General features: G+C 34.0%; 2 protein-coding genes and 1 non-coding gene across 3 annotated transcripts; 1 reads left to right on the top strand and 2 right to left on the bottom strand.

Annotated features, from left to right (window-relative positions):
* Positions 1-443: 443 nt before the first annotated feature.
* Positions 444-3218, top strand: LOC18604623 (microtubule-associated futsch-like protein). The gene is made up of 6 exons (XM_018117873.2): positions 444-645; positions 746-851; positions 1378-1732; positions 2119-2590; positions 2670-2725; positions 2895-3218. Exons 1-6 carry the CDS (start codon positions 600-602, stop codon positions 2937-2939), a joined length of 1080 nt encoding a protein of 359 aa, XP_017973362.2. The 5' UTR covers positions 444-599; the 3' UTR covers positions 2940-3218.
* A 1473-nt stretch (positions 3219-4691) lies between these two features.
* On the bottom strand, positions 4692-10682 carry UBC3 (ubiquitin-conjugating enzyme 3). Its single transcript, XM_007037199.3, has 6 exons — positions 10460-10682; positions 9858-9991; positions 9696-9721; positions 6475-6564; positions 6289-6377; positions 4692-5082 (listed from the first exon to the last, which is right to left on the bottom strand). The coding sequence occupies exons 2-6, from the start codon at positions 9980-9982 to the stop codon at positions 4954-4956; spliced, it is 459 nt and encodes a 152-aa protein (XP_007037261.1). The 5' UTR covers positions 9983-9991; positions 10460-10682; the 3' UTR covers positions 4692-4953.
* Positions 10683-12827: 2145 nt separating this feature from the next.
* Positions 12828-12900, bottom strand: TRNAA-UGC (transfer RNA alanine (anticodon UGC)). The gene has a single exon. It is a non-coding gene; the product is annotated as a tRNA-Ala (tRNA).
* Positions 12901-21360: the final 8460 nt, after the last annotated feature.

The raw sequence follows: 21360 nt of genomic DNA on the forward strand, positions 1-21360 counted from the left end.
TTAACCGTTCATAGCGGTTTGCCAACACGGCCTCGTGGTTGTTTTACTTTTGAATTTCGAAATTCGAATTTGAGATCGTATCCTTTCCCCTGTTTGGGTGTGGCGCGTGGGTCCCATTTCCAGCTCCCCCTGGCCCCTGCCGTTCAAAGAACCCCCTACGATCACTCATCATCCTCACTCTAACCCCACTCTCAATGCTGCTGACAAATGTTACTCTCCTTGTGTCATTGCCACCTGTGTTCTAAAACTGCCGTTGGAACAGCGGTTTTCTCATATTGTCGGACGAGGAGCCTGGAAAGGGACAGGTGTCGAAAAAATGGAGCGAGTAGGTACAGATAGGATCCCAGGGAGTGGTTGACCGGCGATGTTTCGAAAATTTTAAAGGTTTTTTTTAATTTTGTTTTAATGTTTTTCTGGTTACTTAAATTTTCCCGCTCGAAATAGGAGAGTCAAAAAGACAGCAGTGAACCATCTTTAAGGTTAAAAGAAAGGGAAAAAACATTCCTTATAAAATCCGATTCTGGGCTTCTTTGTGCCTTAGAAAACCAAGAATTCAAGAATTTCTGTTTGAGAAAAATCTTCTAAGAGACAAATCGATCATGGAGGAGCCTGTCAAAGAGCAACCACCTTCTGCTCCTTTTGCTGGTTCATTTCTGCCTCAGTTTCTTTAGGTTTTCTTCGGCTTTTAAGGTGTTTTTTTTTTTTTATGGATTTTAATTCTTTTGTTTTTTTGGGAATATTTCAGGGAGTGCAGGGAAGTCTAAGCTACGGTATCCCCTTCGATCCTCGATGAAATCAAAGGAGGAGAAGCCTCTGGCGGGTGATTTGTCCATTTCTTCTTCATCCAGAAGGTATTCAAATTCTATAATTCTCAGTTTCATCCCTGTAGAATTCTATGTCGCACTTCCAGGTTTAATATGCCATTAAAATTTCATGCAAAGAAAAGAAGGGTTAGGTGCGAAATAACTTGATATGTTTGGTGAAATCAGGAAAGAAAGTTAATATTGAATATGGGTTTTGTAAAATAAGTTTGTAATCTTTTCCTTTGAAAAATACAAAAGTTTCTATTCTGTGATTCAATCTGGCTTCTAGGTTTATTAATTGCCTTTTTTCTAGGGATTGAAAGACGGGACAGACTTGCCTATATACTTGATGATAAGTACCATTGCCATTCGCATTAATTTTTTATGTATAAAAAATAAGTTCATTACCCATTTATCATTGAATGGCACTATGTTATGTTGTCTGCAGTTACTTAATAGTCTCTACAATTGGCAATTAGTTAGTAGTTGCTGTTACTGGCAATCGCTACTATTTTATTTTTATTACCTTCCAAGTGCTAAATTGTTTCGGGCTTTATTTGTATGGCATTCTTAGGGGGAGAGCAACACCAAGTGTAAGTAAGAGTGTGGGTGTTCTTGATCTTTCCAAGGAGAAATCTGCTAAGCCGCCCAGAAGGCTCTCTATCCCAACCAAATCCACTGTCACTCCATCGCCAAAATTTGTTGGGACAGTCACTCCTATCTCTGAGGCTAGAGCCAAGAAATCTACCAATGTTCAGGGCAAAAGCGACACACCTCTTTCTGACGCTTCTAGATCAGCAACTCGAAGGAGGTTCAGTGTGCTGTCATCAGCTTCATATTGGCTGTCGCAGATTAAGCTCTCTGAATCAGCTTCTAAGCACTCAGTCTCACTTGGGTTTTTCAAGCTTGCCTTAGAAGCTGGTTGTGAGGTATGCTAATTCATATGCTTTCATCAGTTCACTTTGCATGCTTGTGCTATGAATTTGGGGTTTGTTGGTTTGCTGCGTCAAAGTTCTTGCTGAAATTATTGCATCATCTTTTGTATTCTGTTCTTCTGATTCAACTATTTCTATTTTTTTTTTTGGGCTTTTGTTATTTATCATGTTTCTAATTTTATTTTTCAGCCTACATCCTTAGCTATTGTTATAAATTTCTCTGGTCGCACATATAAATATATAATCATAGTGGCTTATGCACTTTAATATATTAGATTTATTGTTTACTTTTGTCTATTTGGAGATGCAATAAAAGTTCTTTGGATTGAATTCTAACCTATCTCTGTATTTTCTCTTGCTCATTGTAACTCCGAATCCAGCCTCTTCAGAGAATGCGTGATGAGCTTAGATCCTATTTAGGTCGCCATAATCTTGGTGAAAATGATGAAGCTATAATGGAACTACTAAAAAGCTATAATGTTTCAGAAAACTCAGATCAGCCACAGGTGTCCGAAACCTGTTCTCAATTGCCTGAGGAGGGGACTCGGTCATCTGATGACGAGGTTCACAGCGTTTCTTCTGTAGTGGTATCTAGGAAGCTGAAACCCAAGTCCTTGAATACTGATGCTGCTCAAGCATCATCAATTGCCGAATCAGCAAAAAAGGCTACCCCAAAGAATAATCCTGTAACCAGGAATAGGGCTTTGAATAAGAACAGTTCAAATTCAAGGTCTGTTTCTGACACTGGGAGTCGTACGGTACAGAAGAAAACTCAGAAGACAACCAGGCAAGAGCCTGTTAAAGGGAGGGACAGGGCTAAGAGACCTGGGATCAAATCAGCTAACGAAGAAGGCAAGTCTGAAGATAAATTTCATGTTTAGCATCTGTGCCTTTGGGTGCATGACTTATGCATTTGCAATTTTATTTACAGATCAAGTTAGCCCTACGGCTGCAGCTGAGACTGTTGAAGAGGACAAAGAAAATATGGTAAGAGTTCTTATCGGAACAGACTAATATATTGAGCATACTGCCCTACACTCTTTAATGTTGTTATAGCCCCAAATTTGCAAGGTTTGAACAAGTTTGGAGGGCAGTGATAATGATGCCTGATTTCTACCTTCACATGCTACTGACTATTGATCTCCTTCCTTTACAGGATGCTCCTTTGACAGAAGAAATCAGCGCGACTGAAGAGATGTAGGTAGTGTGGTGCGCAAATATGCTGAACCATATTTGTTTCCATCCTCAGCTGGGTTCTTTTTTGTCAATTGTGGTTGTGATTTCATATGTATAGGGGTTAAATTAAAGTGAAGTGTTCCAATCTGGTGTGAAGTCAAGACCTCCTGTGTTTTTTCTTGGGTTGTTGCTTTAAACTGGGATTGTTTGTGTCTAGTATTATACAATGACTTGGGATACAAAATTGCATCAAATCATTCCAACTTATTTGTTGTTTTCTTAATGTTACTAATATTTTCAAGGATATGATTGACACAAGAGCTTGTTTGATCTGAATCTGTTCAAGGCACGTCAGAATTATTACCATGATCCATTGGCAAGCAGTAACTATCCAAGTCCCAAGAGGACAAAAGATCCAAGTCAACCCCATTAACCTAAAACGAAAGGATACAAAACAAACCCATTAATTAAGCCAACGGCATCTGAGATTTTCGATTTAGCAATAATTCAGTCCCAAAATTTACACGAAACGAGTGCCCAGGCCAACAGTAATAATAACATAAAAGACTAGAAGAAAAAAGAATTAGCTATGAATGAGAGAGAAAGAATTACAGGAGGAATACATAGTAGAAGAAGAAAACGAACCAAGTGTGGGCGGAATTTCAATCGGAGTGAGAGGCATCGTCGTCGCTGGAATCAGAGAGAGGGTGATGGGGAGGATCAAAGCATAGGTAGAGCCATAAAGAGTCTGCAAGGCGGCAAAGATGACGGAGCGGAAGGCAGAGGAGATGCAAGACTTGGTCGCTGCTTAAGCGCTCTGGGTTACAGGCTATGTATTGGCATACGTTTGCTGACACGTTGGCTACTGTCACCACCACCGAGCTGTTTAACACCATCGCCTTTTTTCTCTTCCTTTTTTTTTTTTTTTTGTCTTTCCCGTCTCGGCTTTGAGCCAACCTCCCTGTCTTATTTTGTTCCCTCTGGTCTTTATATGACTTGCTTGTTACTACTTTGTTCATAACAGAGTGAAACTACGTCGTATTATGATTATCCATTCTGTTATAATTAGCGGTGACGAACCCCGGTATTAAAAGTAGCGACCTGTTTTCTTGGATTATGTTTTATGTGTTATCATCTCACATCATCGTCTGTTTGCTTTTAAATTTTTCCTATTTTTCTGGTACAAACAATTCATTTCCGCATCTAATATCAGCTGCAGCGGCAACTCCTAAAAATACGATTTGGGTACACCATCCGAAAGTCCTGAGGGAATTGAACCCTCTGAATGGGTACTACTTGGTTTGACCAAAAGATAATCCTCTTCATTGTCCAATTATCATCCATGAACTGAACTCTGATAAACATATATAGCATGTGAGAAGAGTTGCAGAAGATGACCCTATCCTGGAATTCGTCCTATCAAAAACCATATCTCCTTTAGATTAGCACGAATTGCTGAATCTATTTATCAAACATGTAACCCTAACATCATTTTCTAAGCAGCAGCACACTATAGGCATCAGGTAAAGTAACATGTGATACAAATAAAGTGCTTTACCTCTCATTTACTCATTTACCTTCCGTGTATGCGAGAAAAGGAATATGCACCTCTCATACTTTTCTCGTGACTACTACAAATAACTGCTATGTGAGCATCCAGCCCCACAATAAAAATATGGCAGTTAGTCTGCAACTATTGCCTATGACAATCAATAAGCTCGCTAAGCATCATGCTTCTCTCCCAACTAAAAATGCCAAAATAAGTAGAATGCTTGCATTTGGGACGAAATCAACCAGACATTTATATAGAAGCATAAAGTTCATGATGGTTCAATGCAAATAGATACATAAATGCTACTTTACACAAGCTTAAAGACACACGAAGCAAAATGTCTTGAGCATGATGTCGATCAAATACCCCTAACATCCATTTCTAAAGGGAACATGAGTGGGGGTACAGGATAAAGTTGATGGGTCCCGACAGCAATTCTACCATAACATCAAACCTTAAAACCCCACTGCCCCACTACTGCATGGAGTTAGTCTGCTGTCCAGCTCTGCTCCACAATCTCCCTTACTCTTCGGTTGTACTCACGCTTGTTCTCACTAAACATCCTAGCAGCTTCTGAGTTCGCAGGTGAGTTTGGGTTGGGATCACACAGCAATGACTGCAATAAAGGAATGATGGTTTCAATCATGTAGTTCATAACACACACACACACACACACACAAAGACACAAACACAGATAAATTCACCTATTTTAATGAATGTAAATGAAAAATTAAAGAAGCACCATTTCGTTCTAAGCTTATGCAGAACCACAGAGTAAATATTGAATCCCTTACTCAAGATCACCAGTTCAAACAATTATTTGTCCAAATAAAAAAAAAAAAACTATTAAACCAGAACTAATCTTGGCTGAAAGAAAAGAAATGTAGGGGAAAAAGAAAGAAAATGCTATATAATGCAAACAACTTTTGCTGCATCCCACATAGCTAGAATTTAAGCCCTCAAGACAGGGCAAGTTTGAGAATTGAGATATAATAATCCAATCCAGCATCAATTGCATATACTGTCATGTATCTGAATATTGATTTGCCAGGAAAAGCTTGCTTCTTGCACACCAGAACTTTACAAATCACCACTGTCCTACAAAGAGGACAAACTTGGTTTCTTCTATTCCGTTTCTTTCTCTCACATAGGTTTAGGATATTAATTTCATAAAAATGTTAAATGGGCAGTTGGAAGCTTCAAAAAGCTCCGAAGAATCTACAAAAATTACACAACATATGTTCCAGTAAAAAAATAATTAAACAACATAAGGATTGACTGCAGCAACAGGAGTAAACCTGATTGCATTTAAGGAACCAAAACCAGGGCATTCAGGCTCATGGTGAAACAATTTTTATACTTGATTTATTGTGTAAAGGTTTTTTTTATCACAAAATTGAATTTAAGCTCATTGGTTTAATAAAAAATATTAATCTAATATATTATTATGATAGATTGCTAGCTGTTAATTATTGTTCTTTCAACTATTAAAACTTTAATCATACAACAGGCGTTATAAGTCTGTTTCAAAACTGGCGTGGTAAATTTCATGGATCCTAAGTGATGAATTGATTCTGAATCCTCCAAAATTTCTCATCCGAAAATATGAACATATGAAAAACAAAAACATTTAGCTTTATAAACAAATTTCATCATCTTCATCTTATCTAAAAATAGGAAAGCAGCAAAGGCAGCATGCTCCTGCTTCAAATGAGTTTTTCATTTTAAATGATTTATGCAGTAGCGCTTCTTCCTTCAATAGTCTCATAATAATAGATGAATGACAATTATATCCATACTGTGAATAGGTTTTCCACTATACCTGAATGGATGTGAGAATAGCTGCTACATCATATATAGGACTCCACTGGTTCTGTAAAATGTCCAAACAAATACTTCCATCGGCATAAACTAAAAAGGTTGAAAAGGTTTAAGTCAGAAACCATAAATGGAACAATATTGACTGTTATTGAAGAAAAATATTAGAATAGTTCCAATTAGAACTTACTATTTGGATGAAACATTCGGGAAACAAATCTCACTGTTGGAGGCTTGTTTGGATAATCCTCAGTGAATTGAAGAGTCAACTTGAACGTGCCTGAAGAACTCAAAAAGATACGTCATTTCACTTAGGTCCAAAGAGTGTTAAAATTACATTAGGATTATTAAACACTCAAGATGCAATCACTCAATAATAGAATGCCACTGGTCTGTGGTTCAAATCATCTGTTATAAACAAACAAGTTGCCCAGCCTTCTCCAACTAGATTTTGCAGTCATCGTAATACTGCTAAAGGGAAAGCCTCCAGATGTAAATTAACAAAAAAGACCCTCATCACCTTCCAGCTTCCCACTAAACCTTCAACAAATGTTGATGCTATAATCTGATCCCTTTATTTTCACCTCAGCAGAAGACCGTGAGTGAAAAATTAACAGGGAAATGATTTTTCAGCTAAAGTTATCATTTTTTCCTTATCAAACTACTTCCACCTATCTCATATCAAGACTAGCGACAGAGAGTGCCCCATTACAAGCACTGTCATAGCCTTGGCAGAAACAGCATTCCAAATTTAAAAAAAAAAAGAAAAGCAAACATGAACACAAATCCCAAATCTGTACAGTCATCACTACATTGTTGCTTTTACTTTGAAAAACATACAGGTACTTGAAACACAATGATACCATGCATGTTCAGAATAAAAATCCATGGGGAAACTTGCAATAAACAAACCCTTTCGCCATTTTAATGATGACACAGCCGTACACCATTGGGATCGGTAATATTAACTACTATGCTGCCATCCAGACCACAATCTATGCTTAACATTGCTGATTGGTCTCAATGAAGCATGTGTTAGAAACCTATGGCAATGGCACAGATTCATTACTGCTAATAGTTTGAATGCATACACTTGGGAAGCACAAAGACGAAAAAAGTAAAAGAAAATCAGAATCACCATATAGAAAGCAGCTATGTTGCTCCACTCTTCATTTTTCCTAAATACCCATGTCAAGACACATATTAGGCTCCTGATGGAGAATGCAATTATGCTAGTTGAGGGATTGAGGTATCTAGGACTTTATATTAGAATTTACTGATTGGATTGTGATGCTTACATATATTTAGGCAATTGTAGATTATTAATTTATTTTATATTAATTAGTATTTTAATTTTTCAATTATTGGTTTTAGGGTTATATTTGATATTTTTTCATTTGATTAGGGTTTTGCATTTAGTTATAAATACCTATGTTATTTTAGTTTTAAGAAGGTTTTGAACAATGAATATCGGAAATATTGATTATTGACATTTTCTCCCTCTATTGATTCTTTTGGTTTTTCTCCACTTATGCCTCTGTTCCTCCCTAATTGCTTCTATCTATTTCTTATTTTCCCTTTAAATTTCTATTGTTTATCTCTTTCCCCTACTTGTTCTACATCAATTGGTATCAGGGAAGAACAAGATCTACATCATTTGTCCACCTTCACAAACACCATCCTGTCACCTCAGCATCATTTGTCCATCTTCTGTGATGCCAGCACCACCAGTCAGAATTCTGCCATGTCAGTGCCACTTGTCAGTCTTCTACCACATCAGCTTTGACTGTGCCACATCACCAATTTTCAGAACCTCCAGATTTGCTAATTTTGACATCCTGATTCCAATTCTGATGCATGTTTTCCAAGATTCAGCGTCTAAAGGTCAGATTTTAACGGGTCAATTTCAGAAATCATTATTTTGAACTAACATAATTACTTTGGAGCCAATTGAGAGGTTGGAAGAAGATATTTATGAAGCTACTTTGCACTTACAAGAGTTGATTGCTTTGAGAGATAGATATGGCTTTGAGAAACTTTATCCTTCAGTCTTTTATGAATATCATAATTTCAAAGATTATATACTAAACAAATATTTGAAAATTGGAGATTAAAGTTTACATATGAAGAATTGATGAGCGTAAAATATGAATTTGGAATAGTATTTAATCAATCGGGAAAAAGTCAAAAATCTTTTGATTCTTTTTCAAGTTCATTTTCTCAAACATGTTCCTAAAATGTGTCTGAGAAGAAAGATCCTATTACAATTACTATTGTACCTGTCAAAAAGGAAGTTGAGTAAAAACATATTGAATATGTTAAAGTTGTGGACACATCCCCTATGTTTTAGGCCAAAAAGAGCAATCTTGTTGAAGAGGGATTAAGAGATGAGATGCATGAGGTATCATCTGCTGAGTTATTTGAACATGATTTTCTTAAAGTTGAAAATGTGGAGAATGAGGGTGCTGGATCTACAGCTTTCGAAATTAAACTTGTGGCTGTCCAGGCAACTAAAGAGTTTGTTCAAGTGCTGTCTAGTGAAGATTCTTCATTTGCTGACTTTATTCCTCCGATTCATGAGATTACATTGACTTGCTGGAAATTTCTTCTACTTCAATTTTTCAAAACTCGAGGTTGAGTTTTCTCCAACCAGGGGAGAATGATGGTGGATGCAATTATGCTGGTTAAGGAGTTGAGTTATCTAGGACTTTATATTTGTACTTACAAATTTGACTGTAATCTTACATATATTTGGTTATTTTATATTAATTAGTACATTTTTTTTCAATTATTAGGGTTTTAGGGTCATATATGGTATTTTGCATTTTATTAGGGTTTTGGTTCAGTTATAAATACCTATGTTATTTTAGTTTTAGGGAAGTTTTGGAAAATGAATATTTGAGATATTAATTATTTAGATTTTATCCCTTCATTGATTCTTCATGTTTGTCTCCCCTTATTCTTCTGTTTCTCCCCTGATATCCCCAGTTCCTCCCAAATTGCTTCTATCTATTTCTGATTCCCTCTAAATTTCTATTTTCTATCTCTTTCCCCTCCTTCTTCTACATCAACTCCTCAAAGTGAAACCTATTTGTGCTGGACGCATAACCGTGTCTCACATCTGTACCGAGTCAGAGCATCATAAGTTGGAGTAACAACCACACCCCAGAAAATAAAACTACACCATTTTGCATTAGAAATTTATTTCTGTAATAAGAATTAAGAATATGCCATAAGGTCACAGAGGAGATACAAAATAATTATTAAAAACCCATATATCACATCGGTAATGAAGTCATCTAAAAGTATGTGTAACAAACAACATGAGATCCTATATACACATCTATCTGAAGCGGTAAAAAACACAGTACATGTTCTTTAAGTATAAGTTTGGGCACAAGGATTACTCACCTCCATCCCATGGAGTATCATCTGGACTGCAATCCAAATCAGACAAGAAACCAGAATAGCTTATCGTACCATACTTAATATACTGATAAATGAAAAGAGGTAAAATAAATATTCTAAGCAAACTTGAAAGTAAAGAAAAGGTCATTTTTTTCCCAAACTAACCCGAATATAACTGCATTCCAAAGCATTATATTGTTGTCTTGAGGCGCTCCACTGATACCTGCCGGTGGATCTTGTTGCAACCTCTTAAAATCTCTCATTAGCCTCTTCCTTGCAGGAGTTGACATTGTCACCACCTACAACCAAAAAAAAAAACCCTTCTAAGCAATGAGCTTTTACAATCCAATTGATTATTCTTTGCATCTTCTTTGATAACAACCACTGAAAACAAAGATAGCTTTTAAATTAATAACAATACAAGGAAAAAAAACTCACTCTTCTTTCATCTCTAAGCGAATTCAACTATTAATTGAAGCAAAAGGGGCAAACTTTGTCACCTAAGATATCAAACATCTTGATTGTTTTATTTAAATTTCAAGTTTTCAGATTAAAATAAAGAAACCTTTTTCTCAATTCAATCTAAAACTAAAAATGTCACCCAAAAAAAAAAAAAAAAGAAACAAAAGCAAGAAATTCATGGTTTAAATCCAAGCACACAAATCCCAAAGCCAAAAATAAAATTAACATAGTTTCCTCACCTGGATCTACCGAATAACAACTTATACAAATTAAGTTCATAAAAGATTTCACTAAACAAATTTTACCTGGAAGCAAATGCCAAATGAGGAGATTGGAAAGCAGAGAAAGACAGGGAGTTAGGGTTTGAATTGAAGCTGCAATTGATCGATTGAATTTCGATATAAATATGAGGGAAAAGAAAAAGAAGGGGAAAAAAACGGAGGGGATGAGTGGAGGGGAAAAAAAGAAGAAGAGAAAGTTAGAGAGAGAGAATCTGCTGAGAAGGAAATTCTTCTGGGGACGCTGCGGCCTCAGGCCCCTCCTTGTCCCCACGCTTTTCTCTCTCTTGATCTGTATTTTTGTTGTATTTTACCTTTGTATTAAATCATATACAGTACGTACATTGTTTCACAAGGCTTGCCAATCTATACTATTCATTATGTAACGGGGGTAAAGAGATATTAACTCATTTGGGATAAGAAATGATACCAACTCAATCTCGTGAATTTACCACAAATTCATAACAAAATATTAATACTGAAATTTATTAATATATGAGCTTTTGAGTCCTTTTAAATTGATTTTATTTTTTAAAAATTATTTTTTTTCATTAAAATTAAAACTATTTGTTCCACCTACTACTAAATCAGTCAATCTACTTGATTGCACACAAACTTTAGCTTATTGTCATTGGAGACCATTGTTTAGCCGCTAATTAATTTTAAGACTTAATTTCCCATCTCTAGTTGACATTTACCCTATCACCTTGACTTTCAAGAGCTGTCTTAACATAATTATATACCATTACAATTCTATTAGATTATAATTATGATACTATTAGTTTGATTCTCTCATGTTATTGACACTTTCTTTTATATATATTTAACATAAAGAAAAATGCATCTTCATTTTGCCTTAGACATAAACAAGTTGATAGTGTGGAATTTCTGTCACGGAATCAAACAATTAGAATCAATTCAGTATTGGTATAATTTTTATTTTTTAAAAAGTATTCTTTATTATAATAAAATAGGGATAATATACTATAAAAATTAGCATATTAATTATCATACTTTAGTCCCAAGAAATGGACTTTCTGAAAATTGGTTTGAACTATGAACACAATAATGTCAAAAGGTTTCAAGTTTATGACAAAACCTAATTACTGTTTGAGTGGGTAAAAGTAAAATTTTTTGTTCGAGGATTAATCCCGATAATATAATTGATAAATAATATCTTTATTATTTTATTATATTGTTGATAATTAAATGAATAGAGTAGTTATCCATATGGATTGCATGATAAAATGGAACCAAACACCAACAACTTATCTGATGTTTACTTTGAATTTTCTATCAACATAAAATAGTTGGCTTCATCATCTTGAAAAGAGGAGGGAAGCTTAATTAGTTGTTTGCAGTTTCTTTTGTCTAATCTTATGAAGCAAGTTGTTAGTGCAAGCGATAAAATATTTTCCCTAGGCTTTGCTTTCCACATCCAAATTTTATACTTGCTTCTTTACCACAAATTCAAAGTTAAAAGGAAAAGATAGAGGCTAAATACTCTTTCATTTTAAGATATAATTTTCATCAAATTTTTCATTTTAAAAAATAATCTATTATTTCTTTAATTTCGAATTTCAAATTTTAAATTAGGATGCAACATTTTTGATTGATTCATTTTTAAAAAATTGAGGATAAAATTTATAGGACGAGAAAACAAACTATCTCTATATATATAATCTAAAACTGTATGCATTAAAAGTATAAAGTAAGAAGAAAAAAATTTGAATCCAATAGTAATATAGATATAGATGCCTTGAAAGTGGATGGGGTGGTGGAGGGAGAGATAATGTCACGTACCAGAATAAATCCTAACTAGGAATTGGCTGCTTGATTATTGGAAAGATTCCACGCAGTGGAGTCCTTTGTTGAAATGTATTCATACAAATGTCATCTATCTCTACGGAAATAGATAATGAATATATGTATATAGCGACACAATTATACATCCTTTGTTGATATGTATTCATACAAATGTCATCTATCTCTACGGAAATAGATGATGAATATATGTATATAGCGACACAATTATACGTCTTTTGTTGATATATATTCATACAAATATCATCTATCTCTACGGAAATAGATGATGAATATATGTATATAGCGACACAATTATACGTCCTTTGTTGATATGTATTCATACAAATGTCATCTATCTCTACGGAAATAGATAATGAATATATATATATAGCTACATAACTATACGCTCACTTTATTCCTTCTTATCCATTCCATTTGTGTAGAACCAATAATTAAGTTCAAAGTTCAATATTATGTCGGCAAAATGAACAAAAATTAGCGAGGAACTACTGTAAGGTAAGATGGCATTATAATCAAATATAAATATGTGAGCCAAGAATGCATGCTAGCTGCTAGCAGTAAAAAGAACTGGAGATGCAGGGTATCGAACCCTGTACCTCTCGCATGCAAAGCGAGCGCTCTACCATTTGAGCTACATCCCCTTATGATTTACACACATGGGTAGCACTTATAATAAACTCTTTAGTCACACTTATCTAAGTTAACTAAATACTATTACACTAATGGCACATTTAATTCGCAAACTTTAATGAAATAGAATGGAATAGATATTTTGTAGAAATAAAATAAAGTAGGAATAGAATGAAAATATCATTGTGGAGTTTGAGTGATGAAATAGAATAAGGTAAGAATTGCTATTATGACTTATTGCAATGTTTGGTTAGTAAAAATAATTTTGAAATAACAAAAGAATAAATGATAAAAAGATAACAGTATCCTTTATTATATAATTTTTTATTTTAATTTATTATATTTTTTAAATATTAATAATTTATAATTTATTTAAAATATTAATAATTAATAATTTAAATATTAACATTTTAAATATTAATATTTTATTTATAATTTAATCATTAATATTTTAAAATACTAATATTTTATTTATAATTTAAATATTATTATGATTAAAATATTAATAATTTTAATTAAGTTCCAAATTTAAAATATTAATTTTTATAATATATTATTGAAAATATAAACTTTTTATTATAATAAGATTTATTTTCCAAAAATTAAAAATACCCTTTACATTATTTATTATACCAAAAACAAAAATAAGTAATTTTTTTCTTTTTTAATCATTTAATCTTTATTTTCATTAAAATTTTAAAAATTTAAAAATTTATTATTAAAATATTAGTACAATTTTTTTATTTTTTATTTATATTTTCATTAAAATTTTGATATATTAATAATTTAATAAGTTAAACTTTAATATTTTTAAAATATTAATATTTTATTTATAATTTAAACATTATTATGATTAAACTATTATAATATTAATAATTTTAATGTATTAATTTTTTATAATTTATAATAAACTTTTAACTTTTTTGTTTTAATTTTTTTTCTTTTTGTCCTTATCCTTTCTTCTTCTCTGTTGGCTGACCACTAAAAAAGTGGCCAATGTAATGAAATGATGATCTAGCACACTATGTGGTCGAATCTGGCCACTAGAGTGTCAGATTGATGCTTCTCGTGGCTGGATTTGGTCAAGAAGGGCCAAATTCGGTGCTTCTTGTGACCAAATGAGGTTGTGGATCCCAAATCCAACGACTCATCGATTGAATTTTACTAGAGAGAACTAGATCGACGCTTTTTGGCCATATTCGATTGTGGAATTGTTGCTATCGTTGTTGCTTCCGGTGATGCGTGGAGGTTAGCGGGAGAAAAAGAGGCAAAAATGTGAGAAAAGGGAGAAAAAAGAAGAAAAAAAAAAGAAAAATAAAGTATTTATAGAGTTGTAATTTTTCACATTTAAAAGGGATATTTTAGTCTTATCAAATTTGAAAGTTATTCCCCCAACCATGGAATAGCAAATACCATGGAGGGCTTGGGTTTAGTTAAGCTTGAGTTTTAGCTATTTTGGAGGAATAGCTAATACTTAAGAATAGCTATTCCTTTAGGCAATTGCTTACCGCACAAAGGAATAAAAAAAAAGATGGGAATAGAGGGGGAATAACTTAACTATTTTCTATACAAAACATGTTATAAACATCACTTGAGTTAAACCTAAATATATTTATTCTCAAATAAAAAAAAATGTTTTGTCACAACCCTATCCTAGACCATGACTAGCATGAGGATTTAATAGGTGCAACCCATCAAGTTTACACAAGCCTTAAATATAATTCACTTGTGTAAGTCTTCGTAAGGGTACTCAATCCATGGATAAAGATTTTTCTTTCATCTCAGATCCTTATTATGAGACCTCGACCTCTATAGGCTCGTAACTAGGCATAGACGTAATAACACGGGTTAAGGGTAGTTTCGTCATTTCCTTAGTAAGCCCCTAAAAGTAAGTTTTAAGCAATATTAAGGCCTAAGTAGGCCTAAGGTATAAATGAATGATGAAAATATGGGTAAAATGACAAAGGAAATAAAAATGATGATGATTTCCATGGTAGGGAAAAAATGGTCATTTTTCACCTCGAGTCAAAATTTTTAAGTTTTCGCGAACCCGAGCATTTCTAGACCATTATGGACTTTGTTTCAGTGTCAAAAGAGTAAAAAGATTGCATAAAGGATTGAAGGAGAACAAGCTAACTTGTTGAGGGCATTTTGGTAATTTAAGTGGAGTGGATAAGCTTGAGTTATAAATATCTCTTTCTTCCAACAGCTTCTTCATTCTTTAGCAGCTTTTCTTCTTCTTCTTCCTCCATGAAAGCTTGATATGAAAGCTCTATAACCTTCCTCAAAATAGCTCCAATTTTCAAGCTTTTGTGCACTTTTGCATAGAACCCTTGTTCTCTTTCACTTTCTCACTTTAAAACCCTTGAAAAATCTTATTTCCATACTTTCTCTCACTAGCTAGGTGTTTTAGAGAGAGAAAGAGGGAGCTTCAATATTAGCTTGAAAGTTTTTGGAAATAATTTCAATTACAAACTACCAAGGTGAGTAGTGAATTAGAACTGATTTTTAGTGTTGAAAATTATTAGTGCTTAGACTTGTGGGTGTTTTGGCAGTTGAGGTTGTAAATTCACTTTGGAGTGATTAGGATAGTGAAAATGGATAGCCATTTAATGGAACTTGGAAATTAGTAGGTGATAGCTTGTAAAACTTGTAATTATGAGAATTGAGTTAATTGTGATGTTAATGTGATGGTAGGTTCCAATGAAGCCCCACCGTCCCATTTGGACTATTAGGGAAATTAGAATCGACTAAAGGTTCAACAAAATACCGGTGAGTGAACTTGCATTTCAAAATCGTTTTGGGAGATATAATTGTATTTGTATGACACATTTGAATGATTTATTTCAATTTTTCTTTAAAAATGTGTGTCGGGGAACAAGCCCTTGATAAAATATTTTGATGTTGTGAAAATGTGAAATGTGTAAAAGGATGGACCTATGTGTTCCTATACTGTGTTGATATATGATATATATATATATACGAATAATATTGTGTAATGATATTGACCTGGCTATGTGCGAGAAGGAGTGCGCATAAGCCGATGCTGACTCGACTATGTGTGAGTGGGAGTGCGCATAAGCCGATGCTGACCCTGCTATGTGCTGTTGGGAGTGTGCATAAGCCGATGTCGACCTAGCCATGTGCTAGTGGGAGTGCATATGAGCTGATGATGATGGGAGGGTGTGCATGATGGTTGATATATATATATTTACATACATAGATATGTGTTATCAAAAGCTCATGTGTAAAACCCGACCCTATAAATACATGTCATAACATACATGCACTGAGTAGCATGTTATTATGCTAGGAAAGTCCCTAAGAATAGACGAAACTCGATATTGTACCTAACGGTACACGTGAATTGATTTAACCTCGAACTAGTTCAAATAGGAATCGTATGATGAAATTTAACATTTTATAGTCAAGAAATGACTAAAAATGATTGTTTGAAGTTCGAGGGTTCATTTGGGGAAAAATTGAAAATTTTGATGTTCAGGGATAAAATCGTCATTTTACCACCTAAGATAATAATTTGATAATGGAGTGAAATTTTTGATCAAGATTAACTATTTGGAGTACAATTTAATGATAGGAAGTAAAAAAGTTTAATTCTGGTGATTTCTGGAGTGTAGGGGCAAAATCGTAATTTTGCCACTCGCGGACAAAATTTGAGATTTGAGAGAATTTAGATCACATTTGAAAAATTGGAGAATGGTATGAGTATAAGGGATGAAAAATATGTCTATGGGTAATTTTTTAGTTTTTGAGGCAAAAATGTAATTTTTGACTTTTACGGGGGCAAAAGTATAAATTTCAAAAATTACTCCACCGAGACTTTGAATAAGTCTGAGAATTTTATCTAAGCTATGGATATGTGGGACAAGTGTATAGTGAAAATTTGGAAACAAATGGATGAAATTTTAAAAATGGGCCAATGGGAAAGTGACATGTGGCATTTTTAAAAATGATATAATATTATTTTAATGAAAAGTAAGCCCATTTAAACCCCATTTTAAGTGATGGCCGGCCATAAGGGAGAACAAGAGAGGAAAATAGATAGGAAAGGAAGAAAAAGAGAGAAAACAAAGGGAAACTAGAAAATTCAAAGGGGAAATCGCGAATTTCGTCCGTTTACGCGTCTAACGGTAAGATTTTTCGATTTTAGCTTGATTTCTACCTTTCCTATGCATTTATTTCCATTTAGCATGCTTGAGGAGAGAGATCAAAAAGTGATATTAAGGGCTGGACGAAATTCATGGGGGAGGAATTTGAAATTTTTAGGTTTTGATTTTTAGTTAAATTGGTAGTTTTAGTTAGTTAAATGTGTATAGAAATTAAATTGGGCAAGAAAGCATGAAATTTTCACAATACCCACCCTTGGCTGAATATGCATTGATGTACAATGATGATGAATTGATTTTTATTCTAAGAGAAATGAAGAAAAAATTATTAAAAATGGATAAATGTGATAGAAAAACAAAGTGGAAAATTAACCGAGTTAATATCCCATTTTTGGCAGAATTTTTCAAGGAAGAGAGTGAGCTGATTTTGGTGATTTTAGAGGAATATTGGCTGATAATTAATGGTTAGAAATGTTGGAGAGAGAATGGGACAATTTAGAGCTAAAATGGAGCGCGTTAGCAATTTATCGGGTAAAGTGCCAAAAATAGGTTAATACCGCGTTTAAGCCGTTTTAGGCTATTGCATTTCATAGCATGCATTAGTATAGGATTTAAGTCAATTATATAGTGATTTAGCATCAATGTGGTGAATTGGATAAATTTTGCAATGTGTCTAGGAGGAGAGCCTTCCGGTAAAGGCAAGAAAATCGTACCCGACGAGTAGTTATCGGGGCACCTAGAAAGCTTTTAGTTTGTACAAACGGTGAGTAAACTTATTATTATTGTAAATTATCTAGAGTTTATTTTTAAATGCTCTTTATGTATTTTATGAAATGAAAACGAGATTAAAAAGGGATTTTTGATGTTTTACAAATAAATGTGACAAATAAAGATATATTGGGTTGATTATGAAATTGAGTAATTGGAGGCTGTTAACTGTCTTGAAAATTATATATTTTCCTATGAATGGCTTATGAGATATGAGTATATGTGTCTATATTTTGTAAGTGTATTGGAAAATTTATGTAAGCTATTTTTACTATGCAAGCTGGATAAATAAATAAAAGCCACGTATATTGTCAAAATTTTATTAAAATTGGTGGGTTAGTCACTACAGTGACGGGTTTTCGTGGACTGCTTATTAGAGGGGCACGGTAAACCCGGTTATATAGTTACTCCGATTGTAGAGGCGAGGAGGGTAACTCCTGGGGTAGTATTAGAGCTCACTTCACGTCGAACCCCAACGTGAATGTGTAACTCGGCCAACGCCAAGGAACGACTTGTTTTAAAAATAAAAATGTGTTTCACATGTAAATGTTATAACAACCTTGGCAGACTCGGTTAGATGCCTCGACCAAGGTATCCCCGAGGATTAGTTTTGGCTTGAGCCTTGTTTTTAATAAAAGACATAAGCCTTGACAACTGTTTTGGTAAATTACAAATGTTTTATGGTTTAAGAAAGAAATTGAAAACCTTATGAAATGGTTTGTGATTTGTTGTTTAAACTTGCCTCCATGTTACTCGCCTTTAGATATTTATGATAATGCCTGTTTACTCATTGGGATTGCAAAATCTCACCCACCTCCTTTCCAAACATTTCAGGTCTGTGGTAGCTTGTAGATACCCTATTTTGTTGAGGATTCCAGTTGACATCTCTACCACACAGACAGTAGGTTTCTAGCACCAACACTGAGTGTATTTTGGGCCACTTGTCATTGTAACCATTATTGTACATTATAACTTAGTAAATTTTTGTATGTATGAATTTATTTTACTTACACATTACAAAAGATTTCTTACATGTGTTTCTATAAATATTGTTTTATATAAAAATGCTATATTTTAATCAATATTTTGAATAGTGATATTTATCTATAAATCTTTTTTTCTTTTAAAATTAAATTATCTTTGGATTTATTTGAGCCGAAAACGACCGGTAACTGTTTAAAATGGAATGTTTAACAATGATTGCTCACAAGAAAGGAAAGAAACTGATATGTAAGCCTTGCGGGGTTTCGGTTGGCATTCTGGGTAATGAGTGTCAATCGGGACGTCGCGGCGGTTGTCATGGGCCCGAGGGAGGTTTCGGGTCGTGACATCATGAATGTGGTATATGGTTGTAATGCATGTGAAAATTTGACATGTTGAACTTTGGGAATTTATTTATGTTTCACGTTGCTTTTGTCATTTCAGCAGGATGGCCTTTTCTTGAGGGAATGGAGACTTTTTCTTAGTGCTCTATTTCTTGCTGCAACGAGAAACTCTTGGGTTTTGAGGGTTTTTACTAGACCTAGTTCTTACTGCAGCGAGAATGCATTTTCGTTGCAACGAGAAAGTTACTGAAGCTTCTCGTTGCAGCGAGAAACTTTCTGTTTTATGGCATGAATTTTGCTACAGCGAGAATGAATCTCGCTGCAGCAAGAAACCTTCTGTCTTGTTTATTATCTTGTTTAATTGCTGCCCTATTTTTCACTTCTTTGGTACCATAGTTGAGCATGGACTTCCAACACTAAGGAATCAATGAATTAAATTTGAAATGATGAGGTTTGGTGAGAAACCCTTGGCCAGCTAAGAAACCCTCGGCCAGTTAATAATTAGAGACCAACATTGCTGCAGTGAGAATGCCTTTCCGCTATAGTGAGGACTCGTCGTTTACTTGACTTGAATTGCATGAATGCTATTAAAGTTTTCACTCTTCAAATCCTTTATTGAGCATGTACCCTTTCCATTAAGTGATTTACTCATTTGGGAGTTTACATGAGAGGTTTTGATAAGAACTAAACCAAAGTGCATTGTTTTAAAGATAAATGCATCATGATTTCTTTAAATTTTCCATATTGTTGCTTGTTCCCTTCCTTATTCTCTCACTGAGTTTATACTCATTGTTTTCAACTTCATGTTTTCAGATCAAGAGGCAGTCAGTAACTAGGTCAAGGTGCCCTTGTAGATTCGTTTCCTTGGTAGGTATCTCGGCATTTAGTAGCCATACGTCACTCGGGTTTCTCCGTTGAAAATCGAGTCTCCTTTTTTATATGTATAGATAAACCTGATGAAAATTTCTAAGACATATGTTTTAGACAATACATGTATACTAGATTGGAAATGCCACTATAAGTTGGCAATGCTTAGTATTAATTTGATTTGAAGTTATGATATGTGACTTAGCAACCTTTGATGGAATGGTGAACAAATCATATTAATAGGCTTGCTTGGGCTAGTGGACTACGTCCATTGGGCCCATGAGCCGGTCATGGCCCAAAATTTGGGTCGTAACACTTATGTTCAAACATTTATAGATTTTCACAACCGTTTGATATAAACATTCAACATGTATTTAAACAGGCCATATACAAAATCATAAAATATTCACCACCTTATGGCTAGTCATGATATATAGCAACCAAGGCATATTACATAATCCATACACATGGACATGTATGTATATATACATATATACATACATATGGTTACATGTCCAAAGAAACCAAGTGACCAATGACCAGATGACCAATGAAATGACTTAGGTAACAAGATGACTACAGAATGCCATGATCTTGAACCTACCAAAAAGTGTACGAAGATCCCCCTCGAAGTAACTACAATTCAGCTAGCTTCGGATCTAAAAATATGCAAGTTAAAAACAGTGAGAAAAAACCCAATGAGGGATAACGAAGGGAACAAGCAATAACCAAGAGAGGGTTTATAAACAATGCACATTCACTTTGAAATCATGCATGCTTTTCTATCCAAATTTGTTATGCAATATCAATACTTCTCTTTAACTTGTTACATTGACTGAAAACCAAGCTTTTCATGCTCAATAAAGTGCTAAACACATAGGGAAGGCATTCCCTAGCACAAACCAAACACTAGCCATCATTTAATCAAAGACAGAGCATAAGTATCGATATAATTGCCAATATATTGATAGATGTGACACAGAATGTCCCTGAGGCATATCCAATTGGACATGTTTTGATAGATTCTCCAATCTATCAATACTTCATTCATCAATTTGCAAGTTTTTGTAATTTTTAGCTATTCAAACTCCTTTTTTATTTCAAGCTCTAGCTTGTCAACCCTCATTCTGGTATTTCAATCTCAATCAACTCATTCCCACACTTATAGCTTGGTGGAATTTATTCATTATCCCATTCAATATCCAACAAGGGAAATATTACCAAACTTGCTACTTTTACTTTAATTTCTCAATCTCTATCTAAGGGGATACTTTTAAACTTACCGCTAGAGGCTGTTTACAGCATGTCACTTAAGGTGAAACTTCAGTTAACATAGTACATGCTTACACATCTAATAATATTTATCGTTCTACCACAATCATAA

Source organism: Theobroma cacao, chromosome 3, assembly GCF_053813885.1.
Source record: "Theobroma cacao isolate CCN51 chromosome 3, ASM5381388v1, whole genome shotgun sequence".
NCBI lineage: Eukaryota > Viridiplantae > Streptophyta > Magnoliopsida > Malvales > Malvaceae > Theobroma > Theobroma cacao.

Coding starts and splice junctions, on each gene's coding strand:
- LOC18604623 (XM_018117873.2), top strand. CDS start 600: ATGGAGGAGCCTGTCAAAGAGCAACCACCTTCTGCTCCTTTTGCTG. Junction 646..745: donor ACCTTCTGCTCCTTTTGCTG/GTTCATTTCTGC, acceptor GGAATATTTCAG/GGAGTGCAGGGAAGTCTAAG. Junction 1,733..2,118: donor CCTTAGAAGCTGGTTGTGAG/GTATGCTAATTC, acceptor CTCCGAATCCAG/CCTCTTCAGAGAATGCGTGA.
- UBC3 (XM_007037199.3), bottom strand. CDS start 9,982: ATGTCAACTCCTGCAAGGAAGAGGCTAATGAGAGATTTTAAGAGGTTG. Junction 6,565..9,695: donor TGATACTCCATGGGATGGAG/GTGAGTAATCCT, acceptor TGAGTTCTTCAG/GCACGTTCAAGTTGACTCTT. Junction 6,378..6,474: donor CCGAATGTTTCATCCAAATA/GTAAGTTCTAAT, acceptor CAACCTTTTTAG/TTTATGCCGATGGAAGTATT.